The 21,424-nt window shown below is 41.6% G+C and overlaps 1 protein-coding gene across 2 annotated transcripts; it reads right to left on the bottom strand.

Moving 5' to 3' along the window:
* Positions 1-180: 180 nt before the first annotated feature.
* On the bottom strand, positions 181-20,433 carry LOC124048241 (dual specificity protein phosphatase 3-like). Of its 2 annotated transcripts, XM_046368838.1 has the most exons (4): positions 20,156-20,433; positions 19,876-20,075; positions 7,446-7,678; positions 181-5,354 (listed from the first exon to the last, which is right to left on the bottom strand). In XM_046368838.1, exons 2-4 carry the CDS (start codon positions 20,049-20,051, stop codon positions 5,113-5,115), a joined length of 651 nt encoding a protein of 216 aa, XP_046224794.1. In that variant the 5' UTR covers positions 20,052-20,075; positions 20,156-20,433; the 3' UTR covers positions 181-5,112. The 2 variants fall into 2 exon arrangements, with proteins under 2 accessions (XP_046224794.1, XP_046224793.1); XM_046368837.1 differs by having other exon boundaries at positions 19,876-20,432.
* Between the last annotated feature and the right edge of the window lie 991 nt (positions 20,434-21,424).

The following is a 21,424-nucleotide window of genomic DNA, read 5'->3' as shown; positions in this document are numbered from 1 at the left end:
TTTTAAAATAAATAAATAAACCTAAGGGAATTTAATTTTGTTTCCACTCGACTTTTAACCTAAATCCAATGACATGGTGACATTTGTTGTTGAATTCACGTTCGTTGACAACTCAACCAAATGGAAATCAAAACTAGACGTTAAACTGACGTCTGTGCCCAGTGGGTAACACCACACACACACACACACACACACACACACACACACACACACACACACACACACACACACACACACACACACACACACACACACACACACACACACACACACACACACACACACACACACACACAGATCATTGAAATGCACATTAACAATAAAATCATACCCATTATTTCATTTTCTCTTTACAAACAGCATACTTGAACACACAAGGATATTACATTACTATAGGGCTGATTAAATACCTTTCGTTATGGTAAAATACAGTGACTCACAATGGCCAGAGTGCCGTTACTGTAACACACCTCCAAACTTATTAGCACCAGTGATAAAGATGAGCAACAAAAAAAAAGATATCAAATACTGATATTTATTGTATGCTCAAAACATCAGGGAAATTATATTATACTAACAATTGGTCAGAGAAAGAGATTTTGTTTATTAACAAGTAATCTAAAAGATATGTCAAAATGATTAGCGCCCCGGTTTTCAGTACTCCAGCACCCTCCCCTTGCGAGGATTACAACACTTAAGTTTTTTTCTAACATGTTTTATGACATTGGAGAACACATGTTGGGAGGGATCTGAGACCATTCCTCCATACAGAGTCTTTCCAGATCCTTGATATCCTTCCCCTGCTCTTATGGACGGCCCTCCTCAATTCAAACCACAGGTTTCAATGGGGTTCAAGTCTGGAGACAGATGGCCATTGCAGAATGTTGATATTGTGGTCAATTAACTATTTTGATGTGTGCTTGGGGTTATTGTCTTGGGGTTATTGTCTTGCTGGAAGATCCACAGCCTTCTGATAGAAGCAACAATATTGTGGGCTAAAATGTCCTGGTAATGGGTAAGGTTCATGATGACCCAGGACCAGTGGAAGCAAAATAGCCCCATAACATCAAAGATCCACCACCATATTTTACACTAGGTACAGTATAAGCTTGCTAAACGGAATTGGCATGTAGATTAAAACCGGTTCTATGGTCAGATGGCTCTTTTAAAAAAAATACTTTTTGTTGTAATTATTTTTGTTAAAAATTACTCTTACTTACTCAGATCATACAATCATTTCAAAATGTTTGAGCATCTTTATCAAGGGTGCCAATCATTTGAGGTGACTGGAAATATCCCTCATATAGATGAGGAATATCACATTTCCCATTCCTGACATTACAACACATAGCAAAACCATAAGCACAGAAATGTTGTAACATTAATACATTGACAATTCAATAGTATATTATATTCAAGAGTGAATATACAGTACATCAGGGTTAGGCAACCCTGATCTTGGAGGGCCGCAGGTACTGCAGGATTTTGTTCCAACAAGGCACCACACCTGGCCAACAGGCCTAATTGATCAGTTCAGTGATTACCTAAATTCAACACACCTGGTCTCTCAGGTTGGTAAATCCAACACATAACGTGCCTGCAGCACTCGAGGACCAGGGCTGCCTCCCCCTGCAGTACATCAATGACATATCATTCAAAAATAGACAAGAAAAATTGTCCCACTTCAGTCCATGTTTTACAATAATCTCAACTGTATAATAGGCACAGCAGAAACTAGGAGTAACGATAATTGGCAAATAAAGTGTCAGCTTAACGGCATTACCATTATTTAATAAATTGTGCAAAAACATTTGAAACAGCAGGGGACACTGTTTCCCCTATCCTTCAACACATTAACAGATGGGTGTGTTTGATGCTGATCTATGGATCTGGTTCAATGTATTTTACAACCCCTTATGCATGTTATAAAGTTAACCCTTTAACCTAATTTGTGGTAAAGCAAATACAAAAAAAGGACTATCGCTAAGCTGTAGGCAGTTAAAATGTTGAAACAAATAAATAACCCTCATCTTAGAACAATACACCAAAATTCTCCAAATGGGTTAAATAGCTGAACCTTTCATTTGTAATCAATGAATGACCCCCTCCCATTTAAAAAAAAAATGCCACCAACAGTGTCTTGTTGTCTATTGTTGGGCAGTAGGAAAACAGCCTCATGGTATATTGGCCTGATAGAACGACAGAGAAAACAAAGCCAGTCATGAACAGCTACTATAGGCTGCTTGGCGCAGGAAATCTAGGAAATACGTCCGCGTTGACAGCACTAAAGGTTCTCAGTAACTACAGTGGGTTAGGTTGGTCTCCAGATCATACAGGAATGTTATAGAGATCCTACCGGAATATCGTTCTGTTTTTAAAATGGATTAACTAGGGGGGGGATGCTCGTGATGGTGCTTATAAATAGTAGTGTGACAGAGGAGGCTGGTGCTATAAGAGGGCGGGCTCATTGTAGTGGCTGGAATGGAACCAATGGACCTCCATATGTTTGATACCATTCCATTCCAGCCATTACAATGAGCCCGTGCTCGTAGTGCTCCTCCCACCAGCCTCCTCGTTGACTTGTCAATAATAAGTTAAGTTGGGGTCAGAGCATAGAGCATCCGAGTCAGAGAGAACATCCCATCAGTCATCAGCATGAGTCACAGAATCAATAGATTTGAATAAAAATAGATCTACAATCCCTCCATTGATCTCCATGTATATCCCCAACAGAACGCAGAGGGAAAAGCATGAAGGCATCTTTAAATACAGATATTGGAATATAGGAGGAATGTAGAAGAGTTAGTAGAGGACTGAGTGATCTAATGTTGACATAAGAACTACAGTATAAGTGCTACAGTGATATACACATGTACTAACGATACTTACATATTATAGACACATTGCTCTACATTCATATATGTCAATGCTTAAATATGTATATACATGTATAATATTTCTATGTATATAGATGTATAAAATGAGGAATAGATGGTGCCGTATGACATAACGTAACCTCGTTTTCAGAGTTCAATTTCTCAGACAGAGATAACTATTTCCACTTCTATTCATTCCACCCATGGATGCACCAATAAGCCCGTAGGCCTCTATGCTGAGCGACTGAGCTCTATCGGATTTGACACATGGGAAGAACCGGGTGAACTAACCGTGGCTGTGCTAGACCCCTCTTTAGTACATCGTTTCCAAAATGGAGTGATGATGGTTCGTTAGGACTCGCTGTCCCTGCTAGTGGGGCTGGATCCAGTGACTGTCTATCACACTTGACCATGAAGTTAAGTCAAAGACAACTCCGGATGCAACAGGGACATTTGAGGGGTTAAACCCCCCCCCCCCACCAGGGTTAGATGTCTTGTGAGCTTGCCTGGAGCCTTTGGTCTTTCCATTGATTCGAATGTCATTTAAAGACAGAAATTGTTTCAGAAAGCTGTAGAGCCTTCCACAATTCATCTCAATTCATGTGCAACTGTATGTGCAACACCGGTTATAATCATTTCTGAGACGTTTCTCTCTTGGTTGTGATCATATATTATAAACTGGCTGGTTTGATCCCTGAATGCTGATTGGCTGAAATATGTGGTATATTAGACCATATACCACATTTATTTTGACTGATCTAATTATGTTTGTAACCAGTTTATAATAGCAATAAAGCACCTAGGGGGTTTGTGTTATATGGCCAATATACCACGGCTAAGGGCTTTATCCAGGCACTCTGGGTTGCGTTGTGCGAAAGAACATCCCGTAGCCGTGGTATATTGGCCATATACCACACCCCCTCATGCATTATTGCTTAAATATCTACTTCAATAGGATGGCAGGGCATTGAGACATACAGTATCCTGCAATGTACTAATACAGACAAACAGAAAAGCCTTAGGTGTTCACCTCCAAATTGGCATAACATTAGTATGCACATATTGGTTCAAGGCAGTTGACATAACGGCCAATTCTGGCATTGATTGACAGTGGAGCTGTATATCTATGGGATGGACACAACGACGGATGTACGACGGATGTGCACTTTGGAATTGGCAGTGGGTACCTGTCTGGCATGGTAAGTGCGTTTTCCTTTGTAAATAGGTTCCATCCCTGTAAATGCACATAAAGTGTGCTGCTGCTTGCTTCTACATAGACATGATGTGTGTGTGTTGCTGCTTGCTTCTACTTAGACATGAGGTGTGTGTGTGTGTGTGTTGCTGCTTGCTTCTACCTAGACATGATGTGTGTGTGTTGCTTGCTTCTACTTAGACATGATGGGTGTGTGTGTGTGTGTGAGTATGACATCTTGGGGAGCCAGTCTCTATGGAATGTTTTTTAAATTTTTTTTATACACCAAATTAGCCCACCCAACACTACCCACAACACTTCCTTGTGTGATGTCAGGGTGCTTCATTGTCACACCCAATCAGGAATAGTCTAAATGTCCCAAAACATTCCAGACTGGTCAGAGATCATTTTGTTGGGGTCATGACATCATTGTAGTCCGACAGTCCCGGCAGTGGGATTCTGTTTAATGATTGTGCTATAATATATTATTTGTACTCTTCCGACTCTCTTCCGACCTCAGAGCTCCAAGTGGAACACGGAGAGAAATGTTCAGTGTTTTAAACATATGATCTACGGAATGCTTCATTGGTCAAGTCAAAACTTTGGGGCTGTGTGTGCCAGCAGTGGGACGTATGCTTATGGAATCTACAGAGAGAAGATGGGTGACAGAGTAAACTGGAAAGCACTAAGCCATGGTTAGATGGATGCCTGCATGCCCCAGGTACCCTCTTTTCCACACCCCTTGGCCTAACATACTTCCCCCACTATCGGAACAGGCTGGGGTTTAGACAAATGTACCCAAGGAGACCAGCAGAGCGAGAGACAGAGAGCGAGAGACAGAGAGAAGGTGAGAAAGAGGACGGCAGCATGACAGATAGGAGAGTTTGTGTGAGAGAGTTATTGTGTGACTGTCACTATGTATGTACAGTGCATGCATGTTACATGTATGTGCATGTGTGTGAGACGTTTGGCGGTCAGGGTGGATTGAGTCAGGTTGTCTCCTATGGAACGCAGAATAGGAGGGTTTGGGTCTCTCTCCCTCTCTTACTTTGTCTTTAACCTGGCAGCCACGACTGGCATCACCCCATTCAACTTGCCCTCTTTTGCCAGCTTCTCGTTGAGTTGGCACAGCTGGCGCAGAAAGCCGTCATTGGGGCCGATCTCTCTCTTCAGCCTCACCGTGGCAACCGCCACCCGGGCGTCCAGGTTGTGGCGCAGCATGAGGTAAGCGATGACAATGGTGGGCGAGCGGCTGTAGCCCTCTCGGCAGTGGACGTACACCTTCCCTGATGGACACAGACAGACACTTAGGGCCACATCCCAATTCTCCTCAATGGCCCCCTTGACTCAACTCCTTCATGAACACTAATAGTTGAGAGGACTGGATAGTGTTCCACTATACTGCTTCCACTAAACCCATCAAATGCTTTCAGATCAGTGGTCTTGAAGGAATGGACACAATGGATATGTAAACTACGCATGCATTTGTGTGTGCATAAATACACTCAACATCCCACTCCTCAACTCATGTATTTATTATCGACCTCCCTACTCCCCAGGAGGAATACAGTGCCAACTTCACTGAGAAGCCAATCTGCTCGTGCTCAATTCCGATATGCCGACTCTGCAGTGTTTGAAACCTGACATCGCTCCCAGCTCTTACCATTTAAGTGACCTCTGTCCAATCCCCAATCACCCTGCCTCCCGCCAATCAATCCAGGGCTGACTGTAGACGCTCAGAACATACACACGGAATCAGCTGCTCATCACTTCACACACACACACACACACACACACACACACACACACACACACACACACACACACACACACACACACACACACACACACACACACACACACACACACACACACACACACACACACACACACACACACTCCGTCCCTGACCTTTCCACAGCTCGGCAGGGGGTCACAAAATGTCACTGATCAAGGTTACAGCAAGACACTATATCCACCAGAGTGAGCTGGTGTTCCGGCTTGTTGTAAAGATAAGTGTCCTCCTCCTCTCCTACTGTAGCCACTGTGATTGACTGGGGTGTAGACGCTGCTGCTGCCAAATTGCTCGGGAATTAAGACGCTTTATAATTGTTCCGCTGTGTCAAAGATTACATTAAATCAATGCCATAAAACACAGGGTTCAGGGCTCCAATTAAATAGGCCCTGAGGGTATGTCAACACCCCAGTAATGTTTTGGGAGAGAGGAGCCAGAGTTGTAGTCAGAGATAGATGGCTGTTCTTGTTCTTTCGGTCTACAGAGGCTGGTATGAGTTAGAGGGGTTTGGTTGAAGTGAATGGCACTCCCTTTATCTTTTGTTGTTTGGCTTCCCTGCTAGATTTCCCTTTGTTTTGTCTTGGTTGGTGCTCTGTTACAAATCTCCGACACATATTTTAAATAGTACTGTCAAACGCATTCAATGTGCTGTTCAATGCAAGGTTTCAAACAGTGTCATGGTAATTTATCACATCAAAATGGCCCTCTTGAAGTGACATCTTCTAAGCATATTTTACTGGAACACAGCGCAAAGGAAAAATGATGTGTGCCAAACCGGTGTCTGTGCTTGCTCTCTCTGGAAAAATGTGGAGTGTCTGGTTTGGTACAATAGATCCATCTATGATCACCGCAAATGTTCTCACCACATTTAGCCAATCGAAACATCCGATGATATAGCAATGTGCAATAGGACTAGCCTGAGAAACCGTTTACAGCAATCTCTCTTACCGGGTGACAGAGAATGCATCATTAAACATGTTATACCCTGAAGGACCGTTTCTGTTACTCCTCTTCTCATAACAGACTTGGAGCAACAAGCGGTTTAACCAGGGGAACAAATATTTTGAAATGAGAAAAAATAAATAAACTGAGGGGAAACACCATACTGCTCTTTGACCAATAAGGGGCGATTGGCGCTCTATTTTACAGTACAGAAATAAATCAGGTATTTGGCTTCTAAATTACATGGTGAAATAGTAAATACACAATAACGTATACAAAGTATATACCTGTAGAAACAGTACCATAAAATAAAGCTCCCCCAATTCTTTACATCAGACAACCTACTGTAGAAGAGAGACAGAGCCCGTAATGGAGACCAATGCTAAAGGCATATCAATTCACCTCAGTCAACCATGTCCTGAAGTCAATTGAACTGGGCCTCTTCAATGTACATCACTATGGAATGCCAAACGGATTATCACTTAGTCGAACAAACAGCTCAGTAACAGCAGGCGGTAATGGCTGGAACGGAACATGGTTTCCATCCGTTTGATACCCTTCCATTCCATCATTTACTATGAGCCATCCTCCCCTCGCCAGCCTCCTGTGGTAAAAGAGAACCCAGAGTAATCAGTCTCACCTTTGCCATTGTTGTGTGCCAGAGCCTTCTCAATGAAGTCTGCCCCCTCCTCAAAAAATGTACTGAGGTTGAACTGAGGCTTGTCGTTGGCCTGGATGCCGTGGTAGGTGATGCCCGAGCCAGCATAGAACTCTGCGTTGGTGTTGACGTGCATGAAGGAGTTGCCCTCCGCCGCGTTCAGGATGTGGGTCACGCCCAGCTTCTGCAGACGCATTAGATTCTGGCCCACAAACCTGGGGAGGTAGACCATAGAAATAGATATTTCTATGAGGTAGACATCAGACATTGATTACGAATGGGCCACATCTGAGAACAGTGGCTTCCAGAGTCACTATTATCAGCTTTGTAGAGTAGCTACTCAAGACAAGTTAGAGTAAATAAGCAATGGCTGTCAAACTAAACATCACAATGTACAAGGTTCCACAAAACCAAGTTTTAGCAGCTGACTGTTTTAAAACTACAGTCCAAAGTTGTCCCAAACCTGCTATTCAAGCCATTGTCCTAACACCATCTCAACGCCTCTCCAGCTCGTCACCCTAAATGTTCAGAGCTGCCACAGCACTCTTAGCTCATTGTTGTGAAAATTGTGTTGAATGGGTTTTACTGCATGTCGATTTTCGCACCCAACACAGGCCACCCCATCTAGCCCGGTCTCAGACCTAGCTGTCGACGTGGCCTTGCTCTGCCATGGCTGGTTGGAGCTTGAACGGAATAAATGGTGGAGCCGCTTTTAGACAGTGGAGATGTCTGCCTATGTTAGTGCCCCCCCAGGGGACAGGGGAATGTCCGGAGCAATGGAGACATGCCAAGGAAAAGGATATCTTGGGTGCTGCCCAGGGGAAGACAGAAAGCCATGGGCATCCTGAGCACTGGCCGAAATAGGGCTACGCAAACCCAGGGAGGTGGAAAGAAAAGAGAGAGAAAGAAAAAAAGAAAGAAAAGATAAATGAAAAAAAGATCAAAGAAGAAGAAAGAAAAAAGAAAAATAAATTGTAAAAATTTAAATAAAATAAAAAATAAATAAAAGATGAAAAGATAAATAAAAAGAAAACGAAAGAAAAGAAAGAAAGGAAATAAAATAAAAACTATATGGGGAGAGGAATGCAGAGGGGGAGAGGAGAGAGAAAGAGATACAGATAGGGCCAGAGAGACAGAATGAAGGATAGAGGGGTCGTGTCCAAAATGCCAGGATGTCATACTCATTTCGGCTTTTCATCAAGTAGAATTCACAGCACACTATTAAGGAAGACAATCGTCTTTTTACACTCCAGTGTGTTTGACAACAGCTGATAATCAGAATAGGGGACGTGCTCTACAAAAAGAAACAAAATTGTGGGGAATTGCACATTAGATGACGTCTTCTCAGCATGTTTGAGTAGCATGTTTGTTGCTTACTACATACGTTTTTACTAAACAGTACATTCTAAATAGAATGTAGTATGAATAGTACACAGCATGTCATTTTAGTAAGTAATAGGAAAGACAGATTTCAGACAAGGCCAGGAAGAGAAGAGGGGCTAGAGCACTCCATACTCAGCCAGCTCCACTCCAGTGACTGCATCTCCATCTACTCAACTTCCAGACAACTATACATCTCTTTCTGCTCTCCTCCATCTCTGCTCCCTTCCTTCTCCAGTTTTATTCATGCGTTTCCCTATTGCAGTTTAGTTTCAACTCATGGCCACTATGGGGCACAGATTTATCACATGATCAAGGGTACAAATTCAACCCTGACAGAAAATACCCCCCCCCCCCCCCCCCCCCAAACAAAACAAAAAATATTGGGTAGGACAGGATGGTAGCTATAACCTGAAACCATTCTCTCTCCAGTTGCCAGTTCAGACACCCTACCTGGTTTTAAACTAGCCACCTTCCAGATACTCATATCACTGGGTATATACAGTGCCTTCAGAAAGTATTCTCACCTCAATACTTTTTCCACACTTTGTTGTGTAAAAGCTGGAATTTAAAATTGAGTGTTTTTGGTCTCTGGTCTACACACACAATACTCCATAATGTCAAAGTGGAATTATGTTTTATTACATTTTTTTACAAATTAATAAAAATGAAAAGCTGAAATGTCTTGAGTCAATAAGTATTCTAAGCCCTTTGTAATGGCAAGCCTAAATAAGTTCAGGAGTAAACATGTGCTTAACAAGTCACATAATAAGTTGCATAGACTCTGTGTGCCATAAATAATGTTACTTCATCTCTGTACCCAACACGTACAGATAAGGTCCCTTAGTCGAGCAATGAATTTCAAAAACAGATTGAACTACAAAGACCAGAGTTTTTCCCAATGCCTTGCAAAGATGAGCGCCTATTGGCAGATGGGTTTTAAAAAAAGCAGACATTGAATATCCCTTTGAGCATGGTGTAGTTATTAATTACACTTTGGATGGTGTATCAGTATACCCAGTCACCGCTAAGATATTGGTGTCCTTCCTAACTCAGTTGCCAAAGAGGAAGGAAACCACTCAGGGATTTCACCATGAGGTCAATGATTACTTCAAAACAGTTACAGAGCTTAATAGCTACAATAGGACAAAACTGAGGATGGATCAACAACACCAGCCTAATTAACAGAGTGAAAATAAGGAAGCTTGTATAGAAATTCATAGAGGAAAATCTGGTTCGGTCTGTTTTCCTCTAAGACACTGGGAGATTAATTTACCTTCAGTAGGACAATAACCGAAGATAGTGAGAAGATAGTGAATGTTCCTAAGTGGCCGAGTGACCGTTTTTTTATCCATATATATTTTTGATATTGCCGATAGATTGTGGCTACCCTCAATGTAATTGTCAGCATCATTTCCAATCCCCCATATATTTGTAGGTATACAGTGCCTTATTAGACACACACACACACACACACACACACACACACACACACACACACACAACGGTTTTTCTTTATTTTTTTTACATTGTAGAATAATATTGAAGATATAAAAACTATGAAATAACACATATGGAAGTAGTAACCAAAAATGGGTTATAAAATATATTTGGATTTGTGTATTTGAGATTCCTCAAAGGAGTCCCCCTTTGCTTTGATGACAGCTTTGCAGACTCTTGGCATTCTCTGAACCAGCTTCATGAGGTAGTCACCTGGAATGCATTTAAATTAAACAGATGTGCCTTTAAAAAAAGTTAATTTGTGGAATTTATTTTCTTCTTAATACATTTGAGCCAATCAGTTGTGTTGTGACAAAGTAGGGGTGTATTACAGAAGATCATATTAGGATAAGAACAGCTCAGATAATTCTTAGAGACATGAAGGTCAGTCAATCTGGAAAATGTCAAGAACTTTGAATGTTTCTTCAAGTGCAGTCGGAAAAACCATCAAGCGCTATGATGTAACTGGTTCTTATGAGGAGCACCACATGAAAGGAAGACCCAGTTACCTCTGCTGCAGAGGATAAGTTCATTAGTTACCAGCCTCAGAAATTGAAGCCCAAATAAATGCTTCAGAGTTAAAGTAACAGACATCTCAACATCAATTGTTCAGAGGAGACTGTGTGAATCAGGCCTTGCGTCGAATTGCTGAAAAGAAACCACTCCTAAAGAACACCAATAATAAGAAGAGCCTTGCTTGGTCCAAGAAATACAAGCAATTGATATTAGACCGGTTGAAATCTGTCCTTAGGTCTGATGAGTCCAAATTTGAGATTTTTGGTTTCAACCGGTGTCTTTGTGAGATGCAGAGTAGGTGAACGGAGGACCTCAGCATGTGTGGCTCCCACTGTGAAGCATGGAGGAGGTGTGATGGTGCTTTGCTGGTGACACAGTCTGTGATTTATTTAGAATTCAAGGCACACTTAATCAGCATGGCTACCACAGCATTCTGCAGCGATACACCATCCCACCTGAGTGGCACTTAGTGGGACTATCATTTGTTTTTCAACAGGACAATGACCCAACACACCTTCAGGCTGTGTAAGGACTATTTGACCAAGAAGGAGAGTTTTTTTTATTTTACCTTTATTTAACCAGGTAGGCTAGTTGAGAACAAGTTCTCATTTACAACTGCGACCTGGCCAAGATAAAGCAAAGCAGTGCGACACAAACGACAAACATAAACAGTCAATAATACAATAGAGAAAGTCTATATACAGTGTGTGCAAATAAGGTAGGATAAGGGGGGGTGAGGCAATAAATAGGCCAGAGTGGCAAAATTATTACAGTATGGCAAATTAAACACTGGGTGATAGATGTGCAGAAGATGAGTGTGCAAGTAGCAGTACCGGGGAGCAAAGGCACAAAAATAAATAATATGTTGATGAGGTAGTTGGGTGGGCTATTTACAGATTGGCTACGTACAGGTGCAGTGATCTGTGAGCTGCTCTGAGAGCTGATGCTTAAAGAGTGATGGAGTGCTGCATCAGATAACCTGGCAATCCACAAATCACCCAACCTCAATCCAATTGAGATGGTTTGGGATGAGTTGGACTGCAGGAAATGCAGCCAACAAGTGCTCAGCATATGTGGGAACTCCTTCAAGACTGTTGGAAAAGCATTCCAGGTGAAGCTGGTTGAGAGAATGCCAAGCATGTGCAAAGCTGTCATCAAGGCCAGGGGTGGCTATTTGAAGAATCTCAAATATATTTTGATTTGTTTAACACTTTTTTGGTTACTACATGATTCCATATGTGGTATTTCATAGTTTTGATGTCTTCACTATTATTCTACAATGTAGAAAATTGTAAAAAATAAAGAAAAACCCTTGAATGAGTAGGTGTGTCCAAACTTTTGACTGGTACTGTATATGTATATTTTTTACCAACGTTCACATTTTTCTTACACTTTCAGAGTATTTTGTGTAGATCGCTGACAAAAAAATGACAAATAAATCAATTTTAATCCCACTTTGTAACACAACAAAATGTAGAAAAAGTCAAGGGCTGTGAATACTCTCTGAAGGCACTGTACCTACCTACCTACCTACCTACCTACCTACCTACCTACCTACCTACCTACCTACCTAATTGAATACAGTTTCTGTTAATTGTACTTACTCTGCTCTACATCATCTCGCCCCCGAGTGCTCTACAGTTGGATAAGCATATCATCCGGCTCCAGGCAGGGGTGTGGAGAGGCTGAGTGACCCTGGATGGGTCCCCTGAGGCAGGGGGTCAACACACCCACGCTGCCTCACGCTGCCGGGCTGACTAATAAAGATCCAGTCTGCCACCATCTTTCTTTATGACTGGGGATGAGGCAGCCCATCTGTCTGCCTGCCTGTAGGCCAAGGCTCCTCCGAGGTGCTGGAGCGATGGCTTCTGTACATGGGGCTCAGCCGCTCAGATCTGCCCACAGAGACCCATAACTCACACACACACCCTCTCGCTCTCCCCCTTGCGCTCTCTCGCTTTCTCTCTCCCCACTGTGTCTATCCATCTCTCTCCCTACTGTGTCTACCCTTTTTTCTTCTCTCTCTCGCTCTTCCTGCTGTGAGGCTTTGTCTATCTTGGTGGAGCCATGGAAGATTGCGGTCATATTTCTCCTGTAATGACGATGACTGTGTGAGAGGAAGGTGTGTGTGTGTCACATTGAGCATGTGTAAAGTGCATGTATGCGTTTCAGAGTATGTACATATAAGCTCCTGAGTCTACAGATATAGCCAATATTACTTGAGCATCTATGCGTACGTGCGTCTGAATGTGAGTGTGTACACCAGTGCCTGCCCGCATGTGTGCATACCTGCTTGTGTGTGTGTGTATGTGTATATGTCCTCCACTCATACTCCTCCTCTCTGCAGTCCCAGTCTATCCATTATTAATAGAAGCCTTTACAAAGAGCCAAAGTGTGCCATCAACCAGGGGCTGCCCAGCGCTTTTATATTAAAGCCTGAGTGGGCGTCGACGAAAGCATTTTAGCACACCTTACATCATGGCTCCCGTCGACGTCCGGGTTCCATGGATGGTGGTTTTTTTTCAGAGAGCAACTCACTACTCAAGTTTGTGTTACAAGCCTACTAGACTTTTCAAGCAGGGAGTGTTTTAACATGATAGTTTTAGAAGCTAACAGAGATCTGTTGGCAAATATTACGAGCATTTGTGTCAAGATCCCACATGTACAATGAAACTTAACTCATAATTAAATCATGACAATTATAGGTTAAACATCAACTCATAATTAAATAATGACAATTATAGGTTAAAATAAACAATATCTTCTATAATATATATATATATTGTTTTTTTTGTGTGAAAATTGATCAATCTGCCCCCTCAGACTTAATGGGCATGACAGTGTGTGTGTGTGTGTGTGTGTGTGTGTGTGTTGTCTGTTCATTGTTATAAATTAACAGCAGCCAGCTACTTATTAGCTTGAGCTATGTGGCAACAGTGGTCTAATCATCACACAGATTCTGTTGCAAAATGTGTAGTCTGTTTCCATTGGACAAATTCAGTTTCGTTACATTATGTTTGCCCTGTTTGATTCCGCTTGGTTCTTAGAAACGGTAAACGGTTTCTGTAATGAATACACCCCTTCTCTGGCTGACCTTCAACATAGAACATGTGAGAAGCCACTGGTTCCTGTGGAACAGACAGTGGTGTGAGTGGTCAGTGTGTCGACCCTAATCAATAGGCAATCCATACATCTTCCTGGTACCTCTGCCATAAACCCTTTACTCTACTTTGGACGATGATGCACTTCAAGACATGAGGTCTATTTTAAACATCGGTTGTTCTCTCACAAATACAATGAATATGGCAGTGAAATATCTTGTCATGAAATGTACTGTAAGCAGAAAGGATATACAGTGCCTTGCGAAAGTATTCGGCCCCCTTGAACTTTGCGAACTTTTGCCACATTTCAGGCTTCAAACATAAAGATATAAAACTATATGTTTTTGTGAAGAATTAACAACAAGTGGGACACAATAATGAAGTGGAACGACATTTATTGGATATTTCAAACTTTTTTAACAAATCAAAAACTGAAAAATTGGGCGTGCAAAATTATTCAGCCCCTTTACTTTCAGTGCAGCAAACTCTCTCCAGAAGTTCAGTGAGGATCTCTGAATGATCCAATGTTGACCTAAATGACTAATGATGATAAATACAATCCACCTGTGTGTAATCAAGTCTCCGTATAAATGCACCTGCACTGTGATAGTCTCTGAGGTCCGTTAAAAGCGCAGAGAGCATCATGAAGAACAAGGAACACACCAGGCAGGTCCGAGATACTGTTGTGAAGAAGTTTAAAGCCGGATTTGGATACAAAAAGATTTCCCAAGCTTTAAACATCCCAAAGAGCACTGTGCAAGCGATAATATTGAAATGGAAGGAGTATCAGACCACTGCAAATCTACCAAGACCTGGCCGTCCCTCTAAACCTTTAGCTCATACAAGGAGAAGACTGATCAGAGATGCAGCCAAGAGGCCCATGATCACTCTGGATGAACTGCAGAGATCTACAGCTGAGGTGGGAGACTCTGTCCATAGGACAACAATCAGTCGTATATTGCACAAATCTGGCCTTTATGGAAGAGTGGCAAGAAGAAAGCCATTTCTTAAAGATATCCATAAAAAGTTTTGTTTAAAGTTTGCCACAAGCCACCTGGGAGACACACCAAACATGTGGAAGAAGGTGCTCTGGTCAGATGAAACCAAAATTGAACTTTTTGGCAACAATGCAAAACGTTATGTTTGGCGTAAAAGCAACACAGCTCATCACCCTGAACACACCATCCCCACTGACAAACATGGTGGTGGCAGCATCATGGTTTGGGCCTGCTTTTCTTCAGCAGGGACAGGGAAGATGGATGGAGCCAAATACAGGACCATTCTGGAAGAACCTGATGGAGTCTGCAAAAGACCTGAGACTGGGACGGAGATTTGTCTTCCAACAAGACAATGATCCAAAACATAAAGCAAAATCTACAATGGAATGGTTCAAAAATAAACATATCCAGGTGTTAGAATGGCCAAGTCAAAGTCCAGACATGAATCCAATCGAGAATCTGTGGAAAGAACTGAAAACCTCTGTTCACAAATGCTCTCCATCCAACCTCACTGAGCTCAAGCTGTTTTGCAAGGAGGAATGGGAAAAAAATTCAGTCTCTCGATGTGCAAAACTGATAGTGACATACCCCAAGCGACTTACAGCTGTAATCGCAGCAAAAGGTGGCGCTACAAAGTATTAACTTAAGGGGGCTGAATAATTTTGCACGCCCAATTTTCCAGTTTTTGATTTGTTAAAAAGGTTTGAAATATCCAATAAATGTCGTTCCACTTCATGGTTGTGTCCCACTTGTTGTTGATTCTTCACAAAAAAAATACAGTTTTATATCTTTGTTTGAAGCCTGAAATGTGGCAAAAGGTCGCAAAGTTCAAGGGGGCCGAATACTTTCGCAAGGCACTGTACACATTCTATTTACTGTGCGGTCTCCAATATCTAAGGGTCTTCTTCACGCGTATCAAAATAAAGGTAAAAAACCCAGACGACATTTAACCACTTAGAACATGACCATTGTGTAAACTTTAGTCGAAGACAAGAAGGTCTTGTCAATGTGTCAGTTGTCTCTTGGCCCGAGAGAGTGGCACATTCAAATTGATTTTGTTGTAACACTGAGATAATGTGCTTGCTTTCTGTCCAAGCTCACCCTCTTAATGCTCTCTTAGCAATGACTGCAGCCAAGTGATGGATATCATTAGACAAGAGGGAGAGACTTAGGAGTTTCCTGTACATGGGTAAAGGAAAACTATACAATCTATTATTGATTGTCAAATTCTGTATATTAAAGTTGCACTATTCAGAAATTGCTCCTCCATGTCCTGGTTACTAAAACTCAAATAGTTTGCCTAATTTCAGTTTATGTGGCAAAATAAGCTGGTATAGTGTAGAGAATCATTGTACAATCTAAAACGCAGTGAAATATATTTTCCATAAGCAAATATATTGTTGTTTCAGCTGTTTGAAGCTGGTGTACATTTTGGTCAGGTCACCCAAAAAGTGACATATTGCCACTAAGACCGAGCTATTTCACGTTACTGTGCATGTCCTCAATGTGGATTTCTTTCACCCAAGTACATGTAAAACACACGCCATGCATGGACTTCATTCATGACATCTTATTCATAGTGTGTGTGCTGGACTTTACATATACATTGGGGCTGACACATCTCCTACATGCGCACAGCATAAGGGATTACTAGGAACTGACCTCACTGGAATGGTGGGCTGTAAATTGTGGGGAAGACACGGCACCCTCCTTACATAGTACACAGTCAACCAACCACACAGTCAACCAACCACATAGCATTTATAGCTGGGTCGTTCCACAAAATGAGTGCATTTTGCCTGCCTTGGATATTGTAGCCCTTTACACTCGTACCTGTATAAGGGTCGAAAATGGCAGAGTAGTGGCTGTACAGTAACATGCTATTCATGATGTCAGAGCTCTGGCTCTGCGCTTCAAAGCGCTGTATGGGTTTTGACTGACAGCCATTCTGAATTTGAGCACCGCACGCAACAAGAATTTGTCCCCATCCCCCTGAGGGAAATTCTGTACATTAAGAGGACTATGTATTTTTAAAGATGAAACTTTGGGGATTATAATATATACCGCTTTGACGTCATACAAGCAAGCCAAACACAGAGAGTCCAAAATGTGCACTTCACATTTCCAAATCATAAAACTCATGGCATAATGTGTCAACATTTTTGATCACTATGCTTGATGTACAGTTACAAGATGACATGGCGTCACACCCTGGGTTGTTCGGAACAGAATGAGCCTGTTCGTTTATTGGGAAGAAAAGTCAACCCGGCATAATGCACCTGAATGCACTCATGACTTTCTATGCGCACCAAAATTACGATCTGTTTCTCTGATTTGCGTTGTGAAAGCCTAACACTGTAAGATCGTATACAGTGCATTCGGAAAGTATTCAGACCCCTTGACTTTTTCCACATTTTGTTACATCCTCATTCTAAAATGGATTAACTTGTTTTTCCCCCCTCATCAATCTACACACAATAACCCATAATGAGAAATAAACAGGTTCAGCATTGTATTATAAAGGCCTGATTGGTGGAGTGCTGCAGAGATGGTTGTCCTTCTGGAAGGTTCTACCATCTCCACAGAGGAACACCAGAGCTCTGTCAGAGTGACCATCAGGTTCTTGGTCACCTCCCTGACCAAGGCCCTTATCGCCCAATTGCTAAGTTTGGGCGGGTGGCCAGCTCTAGGAAGAGCCTTGGTTGTTCCAAACTTCTTCTATTTAAGGATGATGGAGGCCACTGTGTTCTTGGGGACCTTCAGTGCTGCAGAAACGTTTTGGTACCCTTTCCTAGATCTGTGCCTTGACACAATCCTGTCTCGGCGCTCCACGGACAACTCCTTCGACCTCATGGCTTGGTTTTTGCTCTGACATGCACGGTCAACTGTGGGACCTTATATAGACAGGTGTGTGCCTTTCCAAATCATGTCCAATCAATTGAATTTACAACAGGTGAACTCAAACCAAGATGTAGAAACATCTCAATAATGATCAATGGGAAACCGGATGCACCTGAGCTCAATTTCGAGTCACATAGCAAAGGGTCTGAATACTTGTGTAAATGTCATATTTCAGTTTTTCCATTTTAGAATAAGGCTGAAAAAGACAAGGGTTCTGAATACCTTATGCACTGTAGAACACTTTGAAAATTCTATATTTTCAATCAGATTTTTATTTTAAAAAAGACTTTCTGCAAAAATTCTGCATTTTGACAAATCCCTCTATGCACCCTCTGACTTCTAAGAAGATTTTAACCCACTTAACCCCAACATTTCTCCAAATGTTTAACATTATTTTAAATACCAAGCCATTTTGTTACTTTGACAAAGTTATTCCTGAAAGTTATTATTTATTTCATGTGATTAGCAATTCATTTTATGGTCAACCCTGTTACGTGATGATTTTTTTTTATAAAAAAATATAAAACAATTCAGTCAAATCATAATGTAAAAGCAGGGGGGGCTGGTTCTACTCTTTTTGGCAATTTTCTGTGGTTTGTGGTGGAAATCTTAGCAGGTTGAGCTTAACACATCAACCCTGTTACCCATACTGTAGATAGACAGACTAGAATTGTTTTAACAAATGCAATTTTCTTGTTAAGCTTGCATTACATTGCCCCTCCCTGTTGCACACAAGCTTCCTGTCCCAAGAGAAGTGATGGCTGATTATGCATGATTCTGACACTACTCAAAAGACACCTAATGGGTGGTACTACCAGTTAAGGGAATAGCATGAGAGACTGGTCTAGCCCTCCACTCCCCTTTGAGAGTGAGTGAGTGAGTGAGTGAGTGAGTGAGTGAGTGAGTGAGTGAGTGAGTGAGTGAGTGAGTGAGTGAGTGAGTGAGTGAGTGAGTGAGTGAGTGAGTGACGAAGGTGTGTAGAGGGGTGTTATCAATTAAAAGGTGTTTCAATATCGGAAACAATATTGAAAACCCAATTAGAGCCTTGGGGACCCGTGTGCATACATAAGCATTATTTACACAGGTGGAACTAAACTGATTGAAGAGCGAGTGCATTCGTTAAAAAAATATATAATAATTAAAATGTTTTTGTCTCGTCTGCTTCATTCATTTAGGCTGCACAATGTCTAGTTCCCTCATCAATATAGCCTACATTGACAGTCACAATCCAACAGTTTGAGAAAATTGTGTGTATGAATTCCATATCCGATTATTTGTTTCGTACGAACATTTAAACCCAGATTATTTCAGCACTGCTGTATATGTAAATGTCTAATAGAATGGGGGCGTTGAATGAAACCGCGGGAGATCATCCACGGACTAGATGGTACCGATAATATAATGGAGTCGTTTCAAATAAAATCGGGCGTTTTGTACCGCCCTTCAAATACGAACGTTCGAGAGGGAACATGTGCCTCTAGAATATTCACTTTTTCCGTTATCTACTCAGAGCAATGTGCCTCTAGAAAATGCACTATTTCCTTAATCTATTCTGAGCGAGAGAACAGCCTCCTTCCATGCTCGTGACAAATATTATGAATGAAGATATTGCATATCAACACCAATCCCCTTCATACTGTTAGTTGTCAAATCCATTTGAATCCTAAAACACTTTTTATTGATGGTAGGTTGCTATAGCCTTTGTTTCTGGAATTTTGCAATTTGTTAAATTGGAAAATATTCGTTTACAATAGGGTTTTAATTAATGGGTGTCAACAATGACATTCTATAGCCTGCAAATATTGATATACATTATTCTGACATTTTCTGTGCTCAATATTGCCATGAACGTGTATGTCTGAACAGATAGGGATGCGTTGCTAGGGACGATGAAGCAATAGGCTACCTGTCGGTGTCATCTGATAAATATAGTAGGTTACGGTTTGTTTAAAGGGGGAAAAAATAAACTATCGTGCATAGATTCCTCAGAATTTTGGTCAAATAAAAATGACTTACGCGTTACCAACGTATATTCTAGGGAAGACCTCGTTGAAATGCTGTGTTGGTAAACTGTAAAATCCGCTGCTGTTTGACAACAGCTCGTTCAGTTGTTGCACAGTAACCTCGTTATCTGGCACTGTGACTTCAGCCGGAGGTGGTGGTTGTTGCTTTGCCGGGCTCGATTTCTTCATGGTTCCAGGCAGTCTCTCCCCGAACTGGCGAACAAAAAAAGTGTCAGATTGCTGCTAGACTCTGAGTCGTGTCAATTTCAGATTTTGCAGCATTTTATTCTCACTCGAGTCGTGTTGTGTACAAGGAGTCTGAATCGCACGCTCTCTCCGCTTGCAGACACACCCCACTCGCCCACCCGCGGTCAGACACTCCAGACAGGAATTGGTTGACGACAGCGGCACGCGCGCGCAAGGGTGGTAAACGAAGACGCTATAAACAAGGCAGAGAGGGCGCCATTGGAGAGACCACTCAATTACATTTGTTTTGCTTTTCGAATGGCATCTCTTATGCTCTTGCTGAAGCTGGGAAGAGGGAACGCCGGAGAAACTACTGGAAAATACTGGTGACCATAATGAATGAAGATGATATTAAAGCATCCCACCACAGCATCACCGTCATTCAGTTACAGTAGACTCATCCACGATGCAGTTTTAAAAAATCATCTTGATTGAGTCAATTAGCTAATTAGGGCTGCTACTGATGTCTAAGGGATATTTCTGCATGCATACATTTTGATAAGCCTAGTAACATTTGGTCAGTATTCAGCAGTTATATAGGCCTAATGCAAAAGCTATCTATAGATTATATTGGTTGTTAGTGGAGAGGTCCATTGTATTTCCATTGCTTATCCAACAAGTAGCAATAACCAACAGGATAATGAACATAGCATATTCTCTCTAAAACAATATTTGACATCTTTGGAATATAGCCCTTTGTCTACTTTTTTCAAATAATATAATTTTCTTATGATTCCACGGAAAGGTTGCGGTTGATCATTGACTTTGCAGAAGAAGTATATTAAGACTTAAATAGCACCTTCATAAGCAATGAATAACCCAACAGTCGACACAGTAACACTGTTGCAAAATGTGCAGACCTGCTGCTGTTGTAACTTTTAATGAATCATTGCACCTATAGCCTGTCGTGCATTCACCTATTCAGTCATGATAACCCATGTCCATGCATTTTTACTTAAAGGTCCAATGCAGCCATTTTTTTTTGTTATTTAACTAAATACCCCACTGTGATTGTTTTCAATTAACATGGTCAAAAACAAACAAAAATAGCTTCTCAGCTAAGTTCAATTTCACAAAGCAATAATTTAGCTTGGACTGTCTGCGAGTGGTCTGAGTGGGGAGTGGAAAACTGGAAATGAGCTGGTGTTGGCAGAGAAATTTGGAACTCTTTCTTATTGGTCTATTAACTAATTTACCACCTGGTGATGTCACCATGGAGCGCCAAATCTGTCCCACCAAAACAGGCAGTCTTTTCAAACAGCTCTTACACTAAAAGGGCATTATCATAATTTTCACAATTTCAGAGCATAATTCCA

This window comes from Oncorhynchus gorbuscha, linkage group LG11, assembly GCF_021184085.1.
Source record: "Oncorhynchus gorbuscha isolate QuinsamMale2020 ecotype Even-year linkage group LG11, OgorEven_v1.0, whole genome shotgun sequence".
In the NCBI taxonomy this organism is placed as follows: domain Eukaryota; kingdom Metazoa; phylum Chordata; class Actinopteri; order Salmoniformes; family Salmonidae; genus Oncorhynchus; species Oncorhynchus gorbuscha.
The sequence above is the reverse complement of the archived record's forward strand: the minus strand, read 5'-3'. Positions and strand labels throughout refer to the sequence as shown.

Excerpts from the sequence above, each read along its gene's own strand:
- LOC124048241 (XM_046368838.1), bottom strand. The coding sequence starts at position 20,051 with ATGAAGAAATCGAGCCCGGCAAAGCAACAACCACCACCTCCGGCTGAA. Across the intron at positions 7,679-19,875 it reads AGAATATACGTTGGTAACGC|GTTTGTGGGCCAGAATCTAA; the intron begins GTAAGTCATTTT and ends CTACCTCCCCAG. Across the intron at positions 5,355-7,445 it reads GGCACACAACAATGGCAAAG|GGAAGGTGTACGTCCACTGC; the intron begins GTGAGACTGATT and ends TGTGTCCATCAG.